This window comes from Oncorhynchus masou, chromosome 18, assembly GCF_036934945.1.
Source record: "Oncorhynchus masou masou isolate Uvic2021 chromosome 18, UVic_Omas_1.1, whole genome shotgun sequence".
Classification (NCBI taxonomy): Eukaryota; Metazoa; Chordata; class Actinopteri; order Salmoniformes; family Salmonidae; genus Oncorhynchus; species Oncorhynchus masou.
Genome location: NC_088229.1, coordinates 53,735,317 through 53,755,278, shown reverse-complemented (window position 1 = coordinate 53,755,278; position 19,962 = coordinate 53,735,317). Strand labels below are relative to the sequence as shown.

Here is a 19,962-nt window from a genome sequence, read left to right as displayed (position 1 = left end):
AGCTAAATTGCCATAAATGTTTAATGCTTTTCAACCTGTCCCCAAATGAATATAGTTGGTTCAGAGTTTGTTTTGATATTTCAACCTAGCTGTCCTTATCGCGTCTGGTGTGGATGGAGAAAATCATCATACTGGCAATGCACGTGCGGTCTAGTCAGCATGTTAGGGCTTACATAAAGCTGTCCAAACAGCAGTCCCAACCCCTTACCACTGCTACACCTGGCTATCAGTGGAGCCGTGTCTGGCAGCGAAACAGTTCATGCAGCCTCATTTACTACCTTTAAAAAAACATAGCTCATATGGCTGACTTGCTTCAACAAATGTGGTTTCTACTGACAATTGAGATGTATAAACTATGGCATGAGAAGACGACAAGTGGATAAGAGGCAATCCATTTCGATTAAGACAATGAGCGAGCTAGGACAGACGTAGTCAATATAACTATTTGTCAGCCCTTTTGAAATGTACAGCGACAGAAGTCAGGTCATGGGTCGTTCTTACAGTGTTCTCCCTGTACACCAAGTCAGACTCATAGGATAAATAAAGGGGGCATATAAGCAGACAATGGAAAGCTCTTACAATATTTGATGATTACATTTCTCTAAAACAGGTTATAGGCTACATGTGCACCACCAAGTCAGAACAGTAGGCAAAATTAACAGGGGAAAATATACCAAATTATTAGGGTGAGGCACATGGGCTACCATTTTTTTCATGAGCATGGCCTTATTTATATTACAGCGTATTAGATGACTCTCATTCATATTCTATTCACCCAGTTCAATGTTACAGCAAAAGGTTTAGGCTACTACACGATACTCAAATTTTCCCTATACCCATCATGAGGTTGCTACAACCTAGCCTATAAATGAAAGTTTACAACATAGATGCACACAGGTCAAGAGACAAATTTGAGGTGACAGACAGTGACATTCAATACAGAGAGTTTCTATTGAACAAAATCAGGTATGTTTATCCCCGTTTTATTCTGTTTGCTTCCGTTTAAAAAATGTTTTTCAACAGAGTCGGCAGAATGAATATACCCCTGATCACACGTTAACAGAGTTCACTCTCATAACAGCCACGTTGTATTCCTTCTCTTCCCTTTGCTGGTGGACTTCAATGCACAACAAATCTGCTGCATATGAAGTTTGTGGAAAACACATTCCATGCCAAACCTCTACACACAGCCTACATCACTGTCATCATATTAGCTAAAGTAACGTCATAGTCAGCATAGCTAATAGAACTAGTAGACCCGCAACAGTCATGCAGTAACATTAGTGTACAGTCAGTTAGCAGTTACACCGGCGGGCTCCGGTGGCAATAAATTAGTAATACCAAAACTTGACTTGGAAGAGTTCCAGTGTTGTGTTGGAAAGTTATAGTCAGCTAGCTAACATAGCATCCCTCTGTTTCAGCAGGGCGTTTCAGTAGGCTAAACTAGCTAGCTAAGTAAGTTACAGTGAAAAAAAATGACAACCTCTCTCTCTATTTCTCTCTTGCTTCTCTGTCTTTTTGGAAAAAATAAATTTGTTCAAAACTGATCAACTATTGTCTTTCTCCCTCTTTTAGAGAGAAAGATACCACTCACCACATTTTATGCACTGCAGTGCTAGCAAGCTGTATCTTTGATTGGGTGGAGGATGTCCTGCGGAAGTTGTCATAATTACTGTATAAGTCTATGGAAGGGGGTGAGAACAATGAGCCTCCTAGGTTTTGTATTGAAGTCAGTGTACCCAGAGAAGGACGGAAGCTAGCTGTCCTCCGGCTACAGCATTGTGCTACCCTACAGAGTGCTGTTGAGCCTACTGTAGACCTTTGCCAAATAATATATTTTAATCAGTATAGTTTTACCTAAAAAGGATAACTTTTTTAATGTTTTACAATTTATATTTTTATGAAATTCACTGAGGAGTATGGTCCTCCCTTTCTTTCTCTGAGGAGCCTCCACTGATGGGCTACTAACAGCTTACTACACAACATACACTTAGTATTACTTTCTTAGATATAGTAGACATATCTCCCTGGCATTTTACATAATTTATGCAGCAGCATACAAGACATTTTTGGACTCACCTTGTTGTGCTGTGCTCACTTGAACAGGAAGGTGGTGTGGCGGTCCTTCATGGGCAAATTTTATTGTCAAACTTTGTAATCAAAGTCTGTCATTCTCTGGATTTATGGTTCTTTCAAGACAACTGGGAACTCTGAAAAAAACAAGGTTGAATCATGATGACGTCAGTGATCTTCAGGTCGTAGCTCTAGAAAGAGGCCCAAGTTCTCAATGTACAATTCAAATCAAATCAAATTTTATTTGTCACATACACATGGTTAGCAGATGTTAATCCGAGTGTAGCGAAATGCTTGTGCTTCTAGTTCCGACAATGCAGTAATAACCAACGAGTAATCTAACCTAACAATTTCACAACAACTACCTTATACACACAAGTGTAAAGGGATGAAGAATATGTACATAAAAATATATGAATGAGTGATGGTACAGAACGGCATAGGCAAGATGCAGTAGATGGTATAGAGTACAGTATATACATATGAGATGAGTAATGTAGGGTATGTAAACATATAAAAGTGGCATTGTTTAAAGTGGCTAGTGATACATCTATTACATAAAGATGGCAAGATGCAGTAGGTGGTATAGAGTACAGTATATACATATGAGATGAGTAATGTAGGGTATGTAAACATTATATTAAGTGGCATTGTTTAAAGTGGCTAGTGATACATTTTTTACATGCATTTTCCATTATTAAAGTGGTTGGAGTTGAGTCAGTATGTTGGCAGCAGCCACTCAATGTTAGTGGTGGTTGTTTAACAGTCTGGTGGCCTTGAGATAGAAGCTTTTTTTCAGTCTCTCGGTCCCTGCTTTGATGCACCTGTACTGACCTCGCCTTCTGGATGATAGTGGGGTGAACAGGCAGTGGCTCGGGTGGTTGAATGACCGTTCAAAACGTTTATTGCAATGCTTGCAGTTAGCCACTGATTCCTTTTAAACCACTCATTGTTAAATTTTGTGATTTACAACTTGTTGTGTAATGTTTATGTCCAATGGCAGATGAGCACCGATACATTTTCTCTATAATTTCTCTTCATTATTTCTCTTCATATGAAAAGGTTAAAAATGGATTTGCCAGTAGATTGTCGACTTGATTCATGATGATGACTGCTAGCTAAGCTTTTGAAAGTATGATGTTGACATGATCAGTCCAATCAAAGCCACTGTAGATATAACGTGATTTGATGTAATTTTATCTGTGGCCAATGACCTTGAGCCTTCTTGGATGGGCACTTCTATTGTAACTCAATGGCAGCACCCAAGCGGCTTGAATTTCCGAGCTCTACCCTTAGATTGGGTGGTGACATAGTGTCCCCATGATAGACAGAACACTGAGCCAATCACGGCGCAACTAGAGAACATTACCAACCCCTACATTCTGTATTTTCTGCTGGCTACCCCCACCACCACAGAAAGCACTGAGCTTGGCTGAAACACTTGCACATTGGAGCTGCCTTACTCAAGAAAGCAGAAAAGAGACCATGTTTGTATGCGGCTTTTTAACTCTGATTTTTATTCTATATTTGTTTTACATTGTTGACATCACTGATATGTGATGCATATTAAATGCCAAAATAACATGCAAAACAGGCAACCCCCCACCCACAATTGTTTTTGCAAAAAATTTGGGACTCAAAACAGGTGGGGCCTTGCCTCACCTGACCTGAATGACAGGTCGCCACTGGTTATAATACAGTTAGCATACCATTGCCGTTGATATGGCCTGTTAGTGAATTTGCCACATGAAATGTAAACAAACGAACAGGCAAACAGCCTGGGCTACAAGCGCATTCAGCACCAAAGACAGTGATTGGAATTCCCGGAAAAACAATAACCAGTCTATTGTAATAATTTGATGTTCCTGAACAGACTTCCTACAGTCACTGACACCTTTCATTCAATGGGCATCGGACATATTGGCCTAATGAGTCCAAACCTTTTACAGAAGCTGCATGGACAAAAATGTTCAATGTAAAGAAAATACGGGAATGTCTGTTGATTGTTATGCTGCTAGTGATATTTTAATAAAACATTGGTTATAGGCTACTGATTAGGCTACACACAAAAAAATGAAGGTTCCTCGTGGGTTTTTGAAAGGTGATGGTTCTATGTGAAACCATACTGACCCTTTCAGTTCTTTGCAGTTCAAAAAAAGGGTTCTTCCTCTTTTAGTGGTAATTAAACTGTAGGGGCAGCGGCTCATTCTTTATATTTTGGTGCTTGGTTTGTGCAACCTTAAGTGAGAGTGTCATTCCAGTTGATCTAATCTGTTGTATTATGCTATTACAGTATACATGTATATGACTATGGTCAATGATGGTGTCCTGTGAAAAAGTCATGTACGGCCTTGTGTCAAATTAAAATGTTTGACTAAGTCTTTAGTTCTCAAATCTCTCCTCGGGGCCCCCAGCTGTTCCAGAGCTAGCACAGCTGATTCAACTTGTTAATAAACACAATAATAAAACCTATGGTATTTTAACAATATAGTATGGCTATTAAACCAGAATCTTCAAAGAAACTTTTGAGATTGAGGAAGGTTCTTTAGAGAACCATTCTCCATAAAGGTTATATAAAATAATAAAAGGGTTCTATATAACCATTAAAAGCATTGTAACCATAGCAGAATCCTTTGTTGGTGCTATACATAATATTTTTTTCACGGTTCTTTATAGAACCATAGAAACGTTTTTTTTTATAGCACTGTACAGGTTCCATTTAGAACCATATGAGCATGGTTCTTTATAGAGCCTTCTAAAAAAGGTTCCATATACAGTGCATTCGGAAAGTATTCAGACCCCCAAAGATAAACACGGAAATATCACCTTTACATAAGTTTTCAGACCCTATACTCAGTACTTTGTTGAAGCACCTTTGGCACGATTACAGCCGCAAGTCTTCTTGAGTATGACACTGCAAGATTGGCACATCTGTATTTGGGGAGTTTCTCCCATTATTCTCTGCAGATCCTCTCAAACTCTGTCAGATTGGGCTGGGAGTGTCGCTGCAGAGCTATTTTCAAGTCTCTCCAGAGATGTTTGATTGGGTAGAAGTCCGGGTTTTGGCCGGGCCTCTCAAGGACATTCGGAAAGTATTCAGACACCTTCACTTTTTCCACATTTTGTTACGTGTATTAAATTAAAAATGTTGCTCATCAATCTATACACAATACCTCATACTGATAAAGTTAAGACAGGTTTTTAGAATTGTTTGCACGTTTATAAAATAATTAAATAAAGAGATTGAAAACGGGTTAGCATAACTCTAGCCGAAAAAAAAAAAAAAATCGAAATATTAGCTAGATGGCTAGTATTTATGAGGCCAGCAAACACCTTCCTCACACTCTAGGAACGTATTTCCTCCAACGGTATAATGATAAGGTGCCTCTCAGTCCCAAAACACAAGTTTTCTGGAGATTTGTGGAAGAAGTGCTGATGACGTCGCCCACTGTATGCGCTTTCGGTAACCTGACTGAGAAGAAATCCGGACACAATACATCCCTGACCACCACTTGAAGTGTTCAGCCAGATCTGAACTCAAGCAGACCACAATGCGACTTTTGTGCATCTAGACCCGTATTTCCAATGCGATCTTCGTATTCTGTTCGCAGAAGTCGAATGTGCAGAACAGCATCTCGGAATGCACAACTTGTCTGTCGTTGTCACTGGATGGGCTATTGCATCAGATGACCACACCGGGTTCCACTCCTATCAGCTAAAATTAAGAAGAAGCGGCTCCAGTGGGCACGCGATCACCAACCCTGGACAATTGAGGTGTGGAAAAATATTGCCTGGTCCGACGAATCCCGGTTCCGGTTGCGTCATGCTCATGGCAGAGTTAGGATTTGGCGTAAGCAGCATGAGTCCGTGGCCCCATCCTGCCTGGTGTCAACGGTACAGGCTTGTGACAGTGGTGTAATGGTGTGGGGAATGTTTTCCTGGCACACATAGTTCCTTGATACCAATTGAGCAATATTTGAACGCCACACCTTGTAGAATCCATGCCCTGAAGAGTTCAGGCTTTTCTGGAGGAAAATGGGCATCCAATCTGATACTAGATGGGTGTGCCTAATTAACTGGCAACTGAGTGTATGTCATAACTGTTTCCAATGCTTCAAATGAGACTCTTGTAGTTTGGCATTCAGTGACATTTTATTATGACATTTGGGACACATTTCAGGCATATTACATTATTTAGACACTGTTATATATAAAGTTTTACCATATTTTTGATATCCGTGATTTACTTCTTACCAAGACTGTTGAGCAATCTAGACAATTTTAAGAGCACGTGTACTAAAATTGAGGACATACTACTTGATATTAGTGCCAAAAAAAAATGTAATTTTGCTGTCTATGCACACATGATCCATTACATGAACTTGATAATCTATTAGATATGCATATGGTAGATATGGTCATTTTACCCCAGAGCATTGTTCATAAAACACACTGATGACAGTCCCAAATCGCTCATTCAGGTACATCTCCAACGTATCCAGAGGCATACGCCTTACATCGTAACCCCAGAAACATTTGTGACTGCTTTTGTCAATGGGCACAATCTCTTCTGTGCTGTTTGGGTCATTGCGTCCAATTGCAGCATACGTGGGGAAAACCTTGCTAAGATTAACCTTGTTAAGTAGACTCTTGTTGTACTTAGGGCAACAGTAGGCTGACCACATGTACTCCGGCACTGCCACTCGATGACCCTTGATCCAGTGCTTGTTGTCCAGGTAGGGAATAACCCCCGTCACAACGTAGGCCACACCGAGGCAGTAGGAGCCGAGAGTGTGGTTGACCTGGTTCTCCAGTGTCTCCCAGGGCCCGTTGTTGGAGCCAACCTTCTGAGGGACCACGTTGGTCAGGGTGAAGGTGGACAAGCGGTCCTCCTGGGTCCGGTGGTGAAGGCTGGGGTTGAGGTGCCCCCGAGTGTAGGAGGAGTTGGTATAGTCCAGCTGGACGGCCTGGCTGTTCACCACATTCGGGTCCAGCTCACCTAGTGGGAAGGGGGTCATGTTGCCATCCGCTGTGGCGTTGGCTAACTGGAAAGGGGAAATGTTGAGGGTCAACAAAGTGTTAAGGGTTAGAAAATGGGAGTTTTTTAAGAAGCTATCTTGTGTTGAATGTTGCAGTAAGTGGGGGCTTTCCCAACAAGACAAACCATGGCACAGTACATTTTGGCTTCAGTGAACTGAGAAACATAATTGTCTGCAGATGATGAGGCTCTGTGCCAACCACAAATGTGTCTGTTCTCGTTTTTTGAAATGAGCATTTCCTCTTTTTAAATCTAGTACAGAACACTCCAGTCATGCTTGTTATTTACAAATAGCATAACAATTTCTTATTTTCAAAATTCAGTGTCATGTATAAACCAGTAGATTGTAATGGCTGTTTAATCACCCGCTGAATCCCAATTTCGTTCAAGGGATATTACACTCTAAAATCAAATTTTGTCAGAAGTTTTTATAACTCCAAAATAGTCTAATGTAAATATGAGAAAATCTGGAAATTATCTGGTGTTTACCTGTTAAATTAATTTTATATTATAGAGTATAGCTGGATCTACAAAACAGATGGCTTGGGACGTGGATTCATCTTGTCAATAGAATACTTTGTAGTCTGAAAACCTATAACAAAGTTTGATTTTGGGGTGTAATGTCCCTTCAAAGGTGAAGTTCAGAATTTTACAATTTAAAGGGATACTTGGGATTTTGGCAATCAGGCCATTTATGTACTTTGCTAGAGTCAGATGAACTTGTGGATACCATTTTATGTGTCTGTGTCCATTATGAAGGAAGTTAGAGGTAGTTTTGCGAGCCAATATGAACTAGCGCAGTGACTGGAAGTCAGATATGGTAGCAGATGCCCATACACTTCCAGTCATTGCTCTAACGCTAGTTAGCATTGGCGTGCAAAACTATCTCTTAACTTTCTTCATACTGGACACAGAGACATACAAATGGTATTCACGAGTTTATCTGACTCTGGGGGAATAAATAAAGGGCCTCATTGACAAAATCCTGGAGTATCCCTTTAACTTTCAACAGCCACTACAAACATCAGCGAACTTTTGGCACTGCTAGCTAAAAATCAATAGGAGTGATAGGAGCAACCGTGTATTTTCCAAAATGCCATGGCCAAATCAAATGATATCTGCTCAATTATTTGGTTTTACATACTTAACAGTGATAGACTACTTTCAGGGTAAGGAAACATCTAACATTAAGTTTTAAAATACTTAACTTTCCCTTTAAGTCATTTGTTACCTGTGGCTCAAACATCCAGTTTGCTGGGGGCCTTTTCCCTTCCGGCGGGCTGAACATGTAGGCAGAGAACCTTGGTGAGCGTTGTGGGCGGCTGTACAGCGAGGCGAAGTGGTACTGGTTCCCATAGCGCTGACAGATGGGGGTCCCTGACAGACCCTTGGGGGGCCACGACCTGTAGAAGAAGTTCAGACATGGGGCGAAGTCCCCCACATCAGCCGCACAAGGGGACAACCAGCCTGCCAGAGCTAGAAGGGCCAAACCCACAGCATGAAGATATGCCATTCTGGGTAACATGCTGGAGCTGTTGCTGTAGTCTTCCAAAACTGTAAAAGATAGCAACACCCCAAAACAGGACTACAACTAGATGTATTCTTTCCAGTTCATGGTGCCCTGTTATTCAAAGTTGATGCGTTTCAATACAAAGGTCTTTCTTACAGCTTCAGAGAAACGTGATCAGAAACTGTCCGCAAAGCCACAGAAAAACAACTAGAGAGGAGACATACGTATCTGCTATAGGTTCTCATTGCGGCACCCCTGTCTCATGCTGTCACACACTCGTGATACTTGGGGATTGGGAGGTTAGGGGTGGATTCATGGTTGACTAAGCGTTTGACTATTAACACTTATGCAAGGAGAGCGAGGGGGTGTTACGAAAGCAGCTTCCTTATTAATGGCACATGAGTCTCACTGAAACAGGAAGGATGCCTGGCCGCCTGGCCTCTTATGCACTATGTCTCTTACTAGAGAACAAGAAGAGCTGAACCAGCAAAGAGTGAAAAAAATGTTTTGTATGCACTCACATCCCCAAAGTGAGTCTGCTAAATGGAATATATTATTCATATTTTGTCAATTTAGATTATGTTGATTTCATCTAGGATTCAATCAAAGGAGTATTGTCGACAGTGGGTCTTTAAAGGGAATTTCCCTGTTGTTCTTGGATCACATTCTTGGTAAACTCTACGTGTGCTGGCTCAAACGCAAATGACCTTTAGAAATCAAGTACAATGTCGACAATGCTTCTTTAACTGAATCACAGGCCTAAGTTAACACAGGTGTTAATCATTGGACAAAAGTTGAGGTCATTGCAGAACTGCGTTGTTGTCGAAGGTAAATCCACAGTAGCATGTTATCTCATGGTTAAACATTGGCTTGCACTTTTGAGTTGGTTTAAAGTCCAGTGCAGTCAAAAAACGGATTTTCTTGTGATTTATATACACTGGGTGTATAAACATTAAGAACACCTGCTCTTTCCATGACATAGACTGACCAGGTAAATCCAGGTGAAAGCTATGATCCCTTATTGACGTCACTTGTTAAATCCACTTCAGTCGGTGTAGATGAAGGGGAGAAGACAGGTTGAATAAGGATTTTCAAGCCTTGAGATAATTGAGACATTGATTGTGCATGTGTGCAAATCAGAGGGTGAATGGGCAAGACAAAATATTTAAGGTCCTTTGAACAGTGTATGGTAGTAGGTGCCAGGTGCACTGGTTTGAGTGTGTCAAGATCTGCAACGCTGCTGGGTTTTTCACGCTCAACAGTTTCCCGTCTGTATAAAGAATGGTCCACCACCCAAAGGCCATCCAGCCAATTTGACAAAACAGTCAACATGGGCCAGCATCCCTGTGGAATGATTTTGACACCTTGTAGAGTCCATGCCCCAATGAATTGAGGCTGTTCTGATGGCAAAAGGGGGTGCAACTCAATATTAGGAAGGTGTTCCTAATGTTTTGTTCACGCAGTATATATCTTCACATTATGAGGTTGAAATAATACTGTGAAATTATGAAAAATGTTAATAATGCCCTTTTATTGTAAGAGCTGATTAAAAAGGCCACCTGAAATTACAACCTATTTAGGTAGTATGGCGTTTTGGCCTGCCTGGTTACATCACAGGGCAGTAAACTAGTTAAAAGACCAATAAGAAAGAGAGTTCCAAACTTCTCTGACAATAACAGTTTTCATTTCCCCCTTCCCACTGGGCACAATTGGGTAACATTTTAGTGAGGGCAATTTGATTGATCTTGAGTGCTTTTTCAGTGACACGCAACACTAGTATTTTTTTTTTTTACAATTCTGATTTAATTAACCAAGATTACAGTGTTCACACACAATATTACATAATGAGACACTTAAGCATGCACGCACGTGAGTTAAAGGGCTTTCACACCAAATTGGCTTAGAGTGGTTTTTCCTATGTCTGGCACATTTTCCCCTTAGTTTAGTTAATTTGGACTGGTGTGAACACTGTGGGCACTCGGGAGCGTACTAAACAACGCACCACGGTTCGCTCAAAAAGACTGGTCTTGGTCCGATTCCATGGTGCGGTTCAATGCAGATGAGAACGCAGTCCAGACCAAACACAGGAAAGAACCAGAGGCGCGCAATATTATTAGTTGTTTGACGGCGAGCATTTGATGAAGTACACACTTACCATAACTTTATATCTCTGATACATTATGTGAGTAGTAGCATATTTATGAGCGCATCCGAGATGTGGGAGATGTGGGCTATTCTGGGTATACAGAATAGCTTACTGAATATAGGCTCTTCACGTTGCAGTTAGAGCGGCTATTGATCTGTTTCCTCCCGCATGTTATTCGAAGACCAAAACCAAACAAAAATAAAGTTTGGGACACACAAGTGATGCTTCATGATAATCATAGATGGATTAAATGTGAACATTTTTTTCCAGTAAACAAATTACTTGCATGGACATGTGGTTTTGTTTAGGCATTTTAGTTCGTGTGACATTGTGAAACCAAGCGGGCCAAATAAAAATAGAATACAACTCTGATTCTAACTATTGATGAGAACTACAGTGCATTCAGAAATGATTCAGTCCCCTTCCCCTTTTCCACATTTTCTTATGTTACAGCCTTATTCTAAAATTGATTAAATACATTTTTTCCCTCATCAATCTACACACAATACCCCATAATTTCAAGGCGAAAACAGTTTTTAGAAATTTTGGCAAATGTATTAAATATAGAAAACAGAAATTCCTTGTTTACATAGGTATTCAGACCCTTTGCTATGAGACTCGAAATTCAGCTCAGGTGCATCTTGTTTCCATTGATCATCCTTGAGATGTTTCTACAACTTGATTGGAGCCCATGTGGTAAGTTCAATTGATTGGACAGGATTTGGAAAGGCACACACCTGTCTATATAGGGTCTCACAGTTGACAGTGCATGTCAGAGCAAAAATCAAGCCATGGAGTCGAAGGAAATGTCCATAGAGCTCCGAGAAAGGATTGAGTAGAGGCACAGATCTGTGGAAGGGTACCAAAACATTTCTGCAGTAGTGAAGGTCCCAAAGAACACAGCGGCCTTCATCATTCTTAAATGGAAGAAGTTTGGAACCACCAAGACTCTTCCTAGAGCTGGCTGCCCGGCCAAACTGAGAAATCAGGGGAGAAGGGCCTTGGTCAGGGAGGTAACCAAGAACCAAATGATCACTCTGACAGAGCTCCAGAGTTCCTCTGTGGAGATGGGAGAACCTTCCAGAAGGACAACCATCTCTGCAGCAATCCACCGATCAGGCCTTTATGTTAGAGTGGCCAGACGGAAGCAACTCCTCAGTAAAAGGCATGTGACAGCCTGCTTGGACTCTACCAAAAGGCACCTAAAGGACAAGATTCAAAAAAAGATTCTCTGGTTTGATGAAACCAAGATTGAACTACTTGGCCTGAATGCCAAGCGTCACGTCTGGAGGAAACCTGGCACCATCCATACGGTGAAGCATAGTGGTGGCAGCTACATGTTGTGGGGATGTTTTTCAGCAGCTGGGACTGGGAGACTAGTCAGGATCGAGGGAAAGATGAACGGAGCAAAGTACAGAGAGATCTTTGATGAAAACCTGCTCCAGAGAGCTCAGGACCTCCGACTGGGGCGAAGGTTCACCTTCCAGCAGGAAAATGACCCTAAGCACACAGCCAAGACAATGCAGGAGTGGCTTCGAGACAAGTCTCTGAATGTCCTTGAGTGACCCAGCTACAGCCCGGACTTGAACCCGATCGAACATCTCTGGAGAGACCTGAAAATAGCTCTGCAGCAACACTGCCCATCCAACCTGACAGTGCTTGGGAGGATCTGCAGAGAAGAATGGGAGAAACTCCCCAAATACAGGTGTGCCAAGCTTATAGCGTCATACCCAAGAATACTCGAGGCTGTCATCACTGGCAAAGGTACTTCAACAAAGTACTGAGTAAACGGTCTGGATACTTATGTAAATGTGACATTTCAGTTGTTGTTTTTTACATCAATTTGCAAACATTTCTAAAAACCTACTTTTGCTTTGTCATTATTGGGTATTGTGTGTAGGTGAGGGGAAAAAACAAATGTAATACATTTTAGAATAAGGCTGTAATGTAACAAAACTGGGAAAAAGTCAAGGTGTCTGAATACTTTCGAATGCACTGTATGTGTGAAAACACCCTTTAGTGGGGCCTATTGATTGATCTTGAGTTTTTTTCAGTGACACACAAGTGTGTTAGTATTTTTCTGATCTCTGATCTGTGCATTTGTGTATCTGTGTATGTCCTTTGTGAAATGTTGTAGTCTTGGTTGATTCAATCAGATCAGAGTTGAGAAAAATACTAAACACTTGTTTTGTGTCACTGAAAAAGCACTCTAGATCAATCAATTGCCCTCACTAAAATTCTTAAAGGTTCAATGCAGCCCTTAACTCAATACCAAATCATTTCTGGGTAACACTTAAGTAACTTACTGTGATTGTTTTAATTTAAAATGGTAAAAAAGGAACAAAAATGGCTTCTTAGCAAAGAGGAATTTCTCTAGCAAGAATTTAGCTAGGACTGTCGAGAGTGCAAGCCAATCTTTAAAGGGATACTTTTATTGCGTTAGCGTTAGCACAATATAGACTTCCAGTCATTGCGCTAATGCTAGTTAGCATTGGCTCGTGAAACTATCTCTAACTTCCTTCATACTGGACATAGTGTCACACCCTGACCTTAGAGAGCCGTTTTAGTTCTCTATTTGGTTAGGTCAGGGTGTGATGTGGGGTGGGAATTTCTGTTTTATTTTCTGTGTTTCTTTATTTCTATGTTTTGGCCGGGTATGGTTCTCAATCAGGGAAAGCTGTCTATCGTTGTCTCTGATTGCAAATCCTACTTAGGTAGCCCTTTTTCCCTCCTTTCAGTGTGGGTACTTATCTTTGTTAGTGGCACTTAGCCCTGTAAGGTTCACGGTTGTTTCTTTGTTTGTTGTTTTGTTGGCGACATTTAAGAAATAAAAGGAAAATGTACGCTCACCACGCTGCACTTTGGTCCACTTCTTACGACGGCCGTGACACACACATAAAATGGAATCCGTTCATCTGTCTCTGGGGAAGTAGAGTTGCCAAAATCCCTAAGTATCCATGAGATGACATGCTATTGTGGATTTACCGTCGACAACAATGCATCTCTGCAATTTCAACATTTGTCCAATGATAAACTCCTGTGCTAACTAAGGCCGCGATTAAATTAAATAAGCATTTTTGACACTGTATGCCCACACAAACACAGACACACACCCAATGCACCAGCTTGTGTAAATAAAGATTCTTAGTACAAGGGTTATTCCTGATGTGTGTAAAATACAGTGGGGAGATTTGGGAGATTTGATAAACCTGCAAAATCGGCAGTGTTCCTACTTACAAAGCATGTAGAGGTCTGTAATTTTTATCATAGGTACACTTCAACTGTGAGAGATGGAATCGAAAACAAAAATCCAGAAAATCCATTGTATGATTTTTAAGTAATTAATTTGCATTTTATTGCATGACATAAGTATTTGATACATCAGAAAAGCATAACTTAATATTTGGTACAGAAACCTTTGTTTGCAATTACAGAGATCATACGTTTCCTGTAGTTCTTGACCAGGTTTGCACACACTGCAGCAGGGATTTTGGCCAACTCCTCCATACAGACCTTCTCCAGATCCTTCAGGTTTCGGGGCTGTCGCTGGGCAATATGGACTTTCAGCTCCCTACAAAGATTTTCTATTGGGTTCAGGTCTGTAGACTGGCTAGGCCACTCCAGGACCTTGAGATGCTTCTTACAGAGCCACTCCTTAGTTGCCCAGGCTGTGTGGTTCGGGTCGTTGTCATGCTGGAAGACCCAGCCACGACCCATCTTCAATGCTCTTACTGAGGGAATGAGGTTGTTGGCCAAGATCTTGCAATACATGGCCCCATCCATCCTCCCCTCAATACGGTGCAGTCGTCCTGTCCCCTTTGCAGAAAAGCATCCCCAAAGAATGATGTTTCCACCTCCATGCTTCACGGTTGGAATGATGTTTTCGGGGATTGTACTCATCCTTCTTCTTCCTCCAAACACGGTGAGTGGAGTTTAGACCAAAAAGCTCTATTTTTGTCTCATCAGACCACATGACCTTTTCCCATTCCTCCTCTGGATCATCCATATGGTAATTGGCAAACTTCAGACGGGCCTGGACATGCCCTGGCTTCAGCAGGGGGACCTTGCGTGTGCTGCATGATTTTTATCCATGACGGCGTAGTGTGTTACTAATGGTTTTCTTTGACACTGTGGTCCCAGCTCTCTTCAGGTCATTGACCACGTCCTGTAGTTCTGGGCTGAACGCTCACCTTCCTCATGATCATTGATGCCCCACGAGGTTAGATCTTGCATGAAACCCCAGACCGAGGGTGATTGACCGTCATCTTGAACTTCTTCCATTTTCTAATAATTGCGCCAACAGTTGTTGCCTTCTCACCAAGCTGCTTGCCTTTTGTCCTGTAGCCCATCCCAGCCTTGTGCAGGTCCACAATTTAACCCTGATGTCCTTACACAGCTCTCTCGTCTTGGCCATTGTCGAGAGGTTGGAGTCTGTTTGATTGAGTGTGTGGACAGGTGTCTTTTATACAGGTAACGAGTTCAAATAGGTGCAGTTAATACAGGTAATGAGTGGAGAACAGGATGGCTTCTTAAAGAAAAACTAACACCTTGGGGACCATGCTCGTGTATGCACATGATGGTGTTAAGTCACCCCTCTGTGAGACCCGGAATTCTTACTGGTTGGTAGGTGATCAAATACTTATGTCATGCAATAAAATGCAAATGAATTACTTAAAAATCATACAATGTGATTTTCTGGATTTTTGTTTTAGATTCCGTCTCTCACAGTTGAAGTGTACCTATGATAAAAATGACAGACCTCTACATGCTTTGTAAGTAGGAAAACCTGCAAAAATCGGCAGTGTATCAAATACTTGTTCTCCCCACTGTATGTCTCTTTATTATGTTTAGCAATTCTTTCTATTGCTTTGTTATAGAATGTTGTTTCCCTGAGAATGCCTGTTAGCAGTTTATCTCAGTCACAGCAGGCTATGTTTTTTATATACCTTGAGGTGGGAAACATTGTTCAGTGCATGGAAGGAAATTGAGGGGGTGGAGTCAGGAAGGGATGGAAATGTTGTTGCAGTGGGGAAGAGAGGCTGCCTAGTTGTCCCCCCCACTCTCTCTCTCGCTCGCTCTCTCCCACACACACACACAAATCTGCAGTCCCTTGTGAATAGACATTCTTTTCTCCCCTCACTTTAACCTCTCCCACATTATACCACATACCAAGACTGCCAGCTCCAGTAAGGATCAGAAGGGGCTCAAAGTACGCTGCTGCTCAGAGCTTGTGAAATAAGGTAGGCTACAATGTTCTCTTCCTTCTCTTATCTTGACAATAACTTAATATCTTTGCATACGATATTTGATATAGCCACTGGAACACTTAGATATTTTTAATTCCTATTTGTGGACTGTTGGATTGTCTCTTCTTTATACATTTACTGTATTATTTTAATGTGCTACAGGACCATTTGAATAGGTAGTGTTGTCTTTTAAATGCATAGTTCTCTGAGTTAAATGTTGAGGTTTACCCCTTTCACCCCATGGGACTTTGGTGAAAAGGATATGTGCTCGACCATATTGGTCACTTGGGGACCATGCTCTTGTATGCACATGCTGGTGTTAAGTCCCCCCTCTGCTACAGTGTATGCCCTAGAGAATAGTGAATGTGTGGTTGTATAGGAGATTAGCCACAATATGCATTTCATCAGGACTTTAAACTCAGTTCATCTCTTGACAAAAGTACATAGCCTACTAAGGCTGAAATGTGTAATCCACAGTTCCAGTATTTTGCTTAGTTGCGTAAGACGAGAACATCACTAAGTGCAACATTCTCTGCCAGTTACCTTTTTTCCCCCTTCTATTTCTTTTCTTTTTACAAGAAAGAGTCATGTTTTTCCCCCAATCTGAGCATTGTAGCTTTACCATCAGCAGTATAAGGATTACTTATGGACCATGACTGTGTCATGAAATGAAATAATAATTTCTGCACTTAAAAGCCTGCTATATTAAATGAAGTGCCCTTTAATATAGACCACATGTAAAATTCAATAAATCAGATTTTTTAACATGAATAAAGATTTGCTAAAGTGCCAAAGTTCAACATTTTGGCATGTCCCTCTGTGCCCCCCCCCCCCCCATGACTTTATACTTATTTTGTTGCTTTGACATAGTGATTATTTTTAAGGTAAAAAAACAAAAACCTGTCCCTCATTTGAAGGTCAACACTGTTATGTGAACTTTACTTTTTCGATAATATGGTGAAACTATTCCTTTTTCCCCAAAACAAATTTCAAAACAAACATTGCACATCCACTATGAAAATCATAGAGTAAAAGCAGGTCAGCTGGTTCTATTCTTTTGTCCATTTTCTGGTGTTTTGTGGTGGAAACTGAGCGGGTCGAGCACAACACGTCAACTTTGTTACCCAAAGATAGACAAGCTAGATATGTTGTAAGATAATTATTTGGGTGAAGCTTGCATTCAATTGCCCCTCCTTGTTGCATACAACAATCCTCCATTCCTCCTGGCTGATTATGGCTGATTTAAAAGTACATCGTCAACCCTGTTACTTTCTTTGGAACTTAACAGAAACTTACTATAGTTTTTATTTTTTAAGATGTGAAAAGTTTTTTTCATTAAGTTGAACATGTGCTCTTTCTGACAGAATGTTAAAATTAGGTTAAATAAAAAGTATACTTTTTTTCACAAAGTTGTACTACCCAAAAGGGTCTAATTTCATGCAATGAACCTAATACATTCTGACATCATTCCCCTCATTCTTCCCAGAGTAGAACAATGAGTGGCCTGAACGGAGTGACCGGTTTCGTCCTTGCGGTTTCGGTGGCCTTCCTCGGTGGCCCTCCAGGGGCTCTTGGGGGCAACATCCTCATCTTCCCCGTGGATGGCAGCCACTGGGTCAACATGAACCTCCTGATCGAGGGACTTCACGCCCGGGGTCACCAAGTCACTGTGGTGCGCTCGGCCAGTAGTTGGTACATCAAGGAGTCGTCGCCCCACTACCGCTCTATCTCTATCACTGTGCCTGGGGGCATGGACATTGAAAAACAAGACTTCTTTGCATCCTTCCTCGTCAAAATGCTGCAGATCCAAAGGGAAGGCGCATCGCCTTTGGCTTTTGTGTCCTTCTACTCGTACATGCTGTCGGCGTTGTCAGGAATGCACCAGCAGGCCAGTCAGTTTGTGGTGGAGATGTTTGAGAACAAGGCTTTGATGCAGAGCCTGAGGGATAGCCAGTACGACGTGGTACTCTTGGACCCGGGGCTGCCCGTCGGGGTCCTGGTCGCCCATAAGCTTGGGCTACCCACTGTCTTCAATGTTCGCTGGATCACCAGCGGAGAGGGGCATTCCGTGGTGGCCCCCTCGCCCATGTCCTATGTCCCCACCGCTGGTTATGCCACTTCGGACAAAATGACCTTCAGCCAGAGAGTTGGGAATGTGTTCATCTACCTCCTCAACATGATCATTGATATGTGCGTGATCAGCCCACACTACGATAGGCTGGTGAAGAATTACTTTGAGCCGGGTACAAACTTCTACCACCTTCTGCAGGGGACGGACCTCTGGCTCATGCGGGTGGACTTTGTGTTCGAGTTCCCCCGGCCCACCATGCCCAACATTGTCTACATTGGAGGCTTCCAATGTAAACCCTCTAAACCTCTACCGACAGAGCTGGAGGAGTTTGTCCAGAGCTCGGGAGAACACGGGGTTATCTTGATGTCACTGGGAACTCTTGTCAAAGGCTTGCCCGTGGAGATAACCTCGGAGATCGCCACCGCTTTTGCCCAACTTCCCCAGAAGGTCATCTGGAGGCACATGGGCAAGCAACCCATCGGCCTGGGCAACAACACCCTGCTGGTCAATTGGTTGCCCCAGAACGACCTCCTGGGCCACCCCAAGGTCAAGGCCTTTGTGGCCCACGGTGGCACCAATGGCATTTACGAAGCCATGTACCACGGGGTGCCGGTGTTGGGGCTTCCGCTGCTCTTCGACCAGTTCGAGAACGTCTTACGCCTGGAGGTGCGTGGAGCGGCCAAGGTGCTTGAAGTCACCAAGATCTCCAGCCAGAGCTTCTTGGAGGCTGTACAGGAAGTCCTCCACAATCCGTCCTACAGGACCAGTATGGAGCGGCTCTCAAGCCTGCACCGGGACAAGCCCATGCATCCTCTGGACACCGCCCTCTTCTGGATTGAATTCGTCATGAGACACAAAGGGGCCGCCCACCTGCGAACAGAGTCTTACAGGATGCCCTGGTACTCCTATCATTCACTGGATGTGATTGGATTCCTACTGGCTGTTTTGTTTGTGCTGGTAGCCATTACTGTGGGTTCAATCTACTTCCTTTGCCTCAGACTATGCAGGAAGCGTAAACCCAAACAGGAGTAACGATTGGCTCTTGAATACAACAGGAAGTGACTTCACTTCTTACCATATGACTGTGAACAAATAAGTTCCCCTTTTTCCTCTCAAACATGTCTGTTGGTACGCAACAAGATAACAACAGGATATCTTCATAAAGTACCAGTGTTTTCTTTTTTATTACACTGTATAGGTTTACATGTATAAAGAGAGCTCACTTGGATTTTTAGCATATATTTTGCATTACCATTGTGCTTTAGCCTTATAACTTTTAAACTCCTATGGTGACTGGGATGACTATGAGCACTAGAGTTTGATTCTTTATGATGAAATAAAATGGTTATAAATAACGTTATCTGTCACCTTTATTGTGGTCTACCATTTGCTGGGAGATTTTAAGTCACTGGTGTCTTAGACCTAGGACAGAACCAATCCTAACCTGAGATATACACATATGATATCAATGCATGATTTATGAAAAGTTTTCAAGTTCAAGAATCCAGCCTATTTGGAATAGCAGTAAAAAAACATGCACATGGATGCAATGCAAAGGCTAGACTAATGGCTGTGTCAAAATAGTTGAAAATATTGGTGGGATATTTACATTAGGGTGAAATTGGAGACTGTATAAAAGTTAGTGGGAGTTTTTTTTAAATAGTCACATGATCCATCCTGCCAAGAGTTAAGCTCTCTCTCTCTCTATGGTGTCAATGTGTCCACAATCCTCCCCAAAAGGGTTGTCTAACTTCCAGTAATCTGGCTCTCTTCCTCCCCCAGGTTTGCTCAAACAGTATGTACCTATAGGAGTTGATGATACAATTCAGTTATTTGGTAACACTTTATAGTGACTCTCATAAATAAGCTTTAACCGTA

General features: G+C 42.0%; 2 protein-coding genes across 3 annotated transcripts; one reads left to right on the top strand and one right to left on the bottom strand.

The window, feature by feature from the left end:
- Positions 1 to 6,206: 6,206 nt before the first annotated feature.
- LOC135504811 (endonuclease domain-containing 1 protein-like) lies at positions 6,207 to 9,003 on the bottom strand. The gene is made up of 2 exons (XM_064923683.1): positions 8,343 to 9,003; positions 6,207 to 7,118 (listed from the first exon to the last, which is right to left on the bottom strand). The coding sequence occupies exons 1-2, from the start codon at positions 8,634 to 8,636 to the stop codon at positions 6,492 to 6,494; spliced, it is 921 nt and encodes a 306-aa protein (XP_064779755.1). The 5' UTR covers positions 8,637 to 9,003; the 3' UTR covers positions 6,207 to 6,491.
- Positions 9,004 to 15,813: 6,810 nt separating this feature from the next.
- LOC135504810 (UDP-glucuronosyltransferase 2A2-like) lies at positions 15,814 to 19,439 on the top strand. Of its 2 annotated transcripts, none has more exons than XM_064923682.1 (2): positions 15,814 to 16,007; positions 17,505 to 19,439. In XM_064923682.1, exon 2 carries the CDS (start codon positions 17,509 to 17,511, stop codon positions 19,114 to 19,116), a length of 1,608 nt encoding a protein of 535 aa, XP_064779754.1. In that variant the 5' UTR covers positions 15,814 to 16,007; positions 17,505 to 17,508; the 3' UTR covers positions 19,117 to 19,439. The 2 variants fall into 2 exon arrangements, with proteins under 2 accessions (XP_064779754.1, XP_064779753.1); XM_064923681.1 differs by having other exon boundaries at positions 17,500 to 19,439.
- The last annotated feature ends 523 nt before the right edge of the window (positions 19,440 to 19,962 follow it).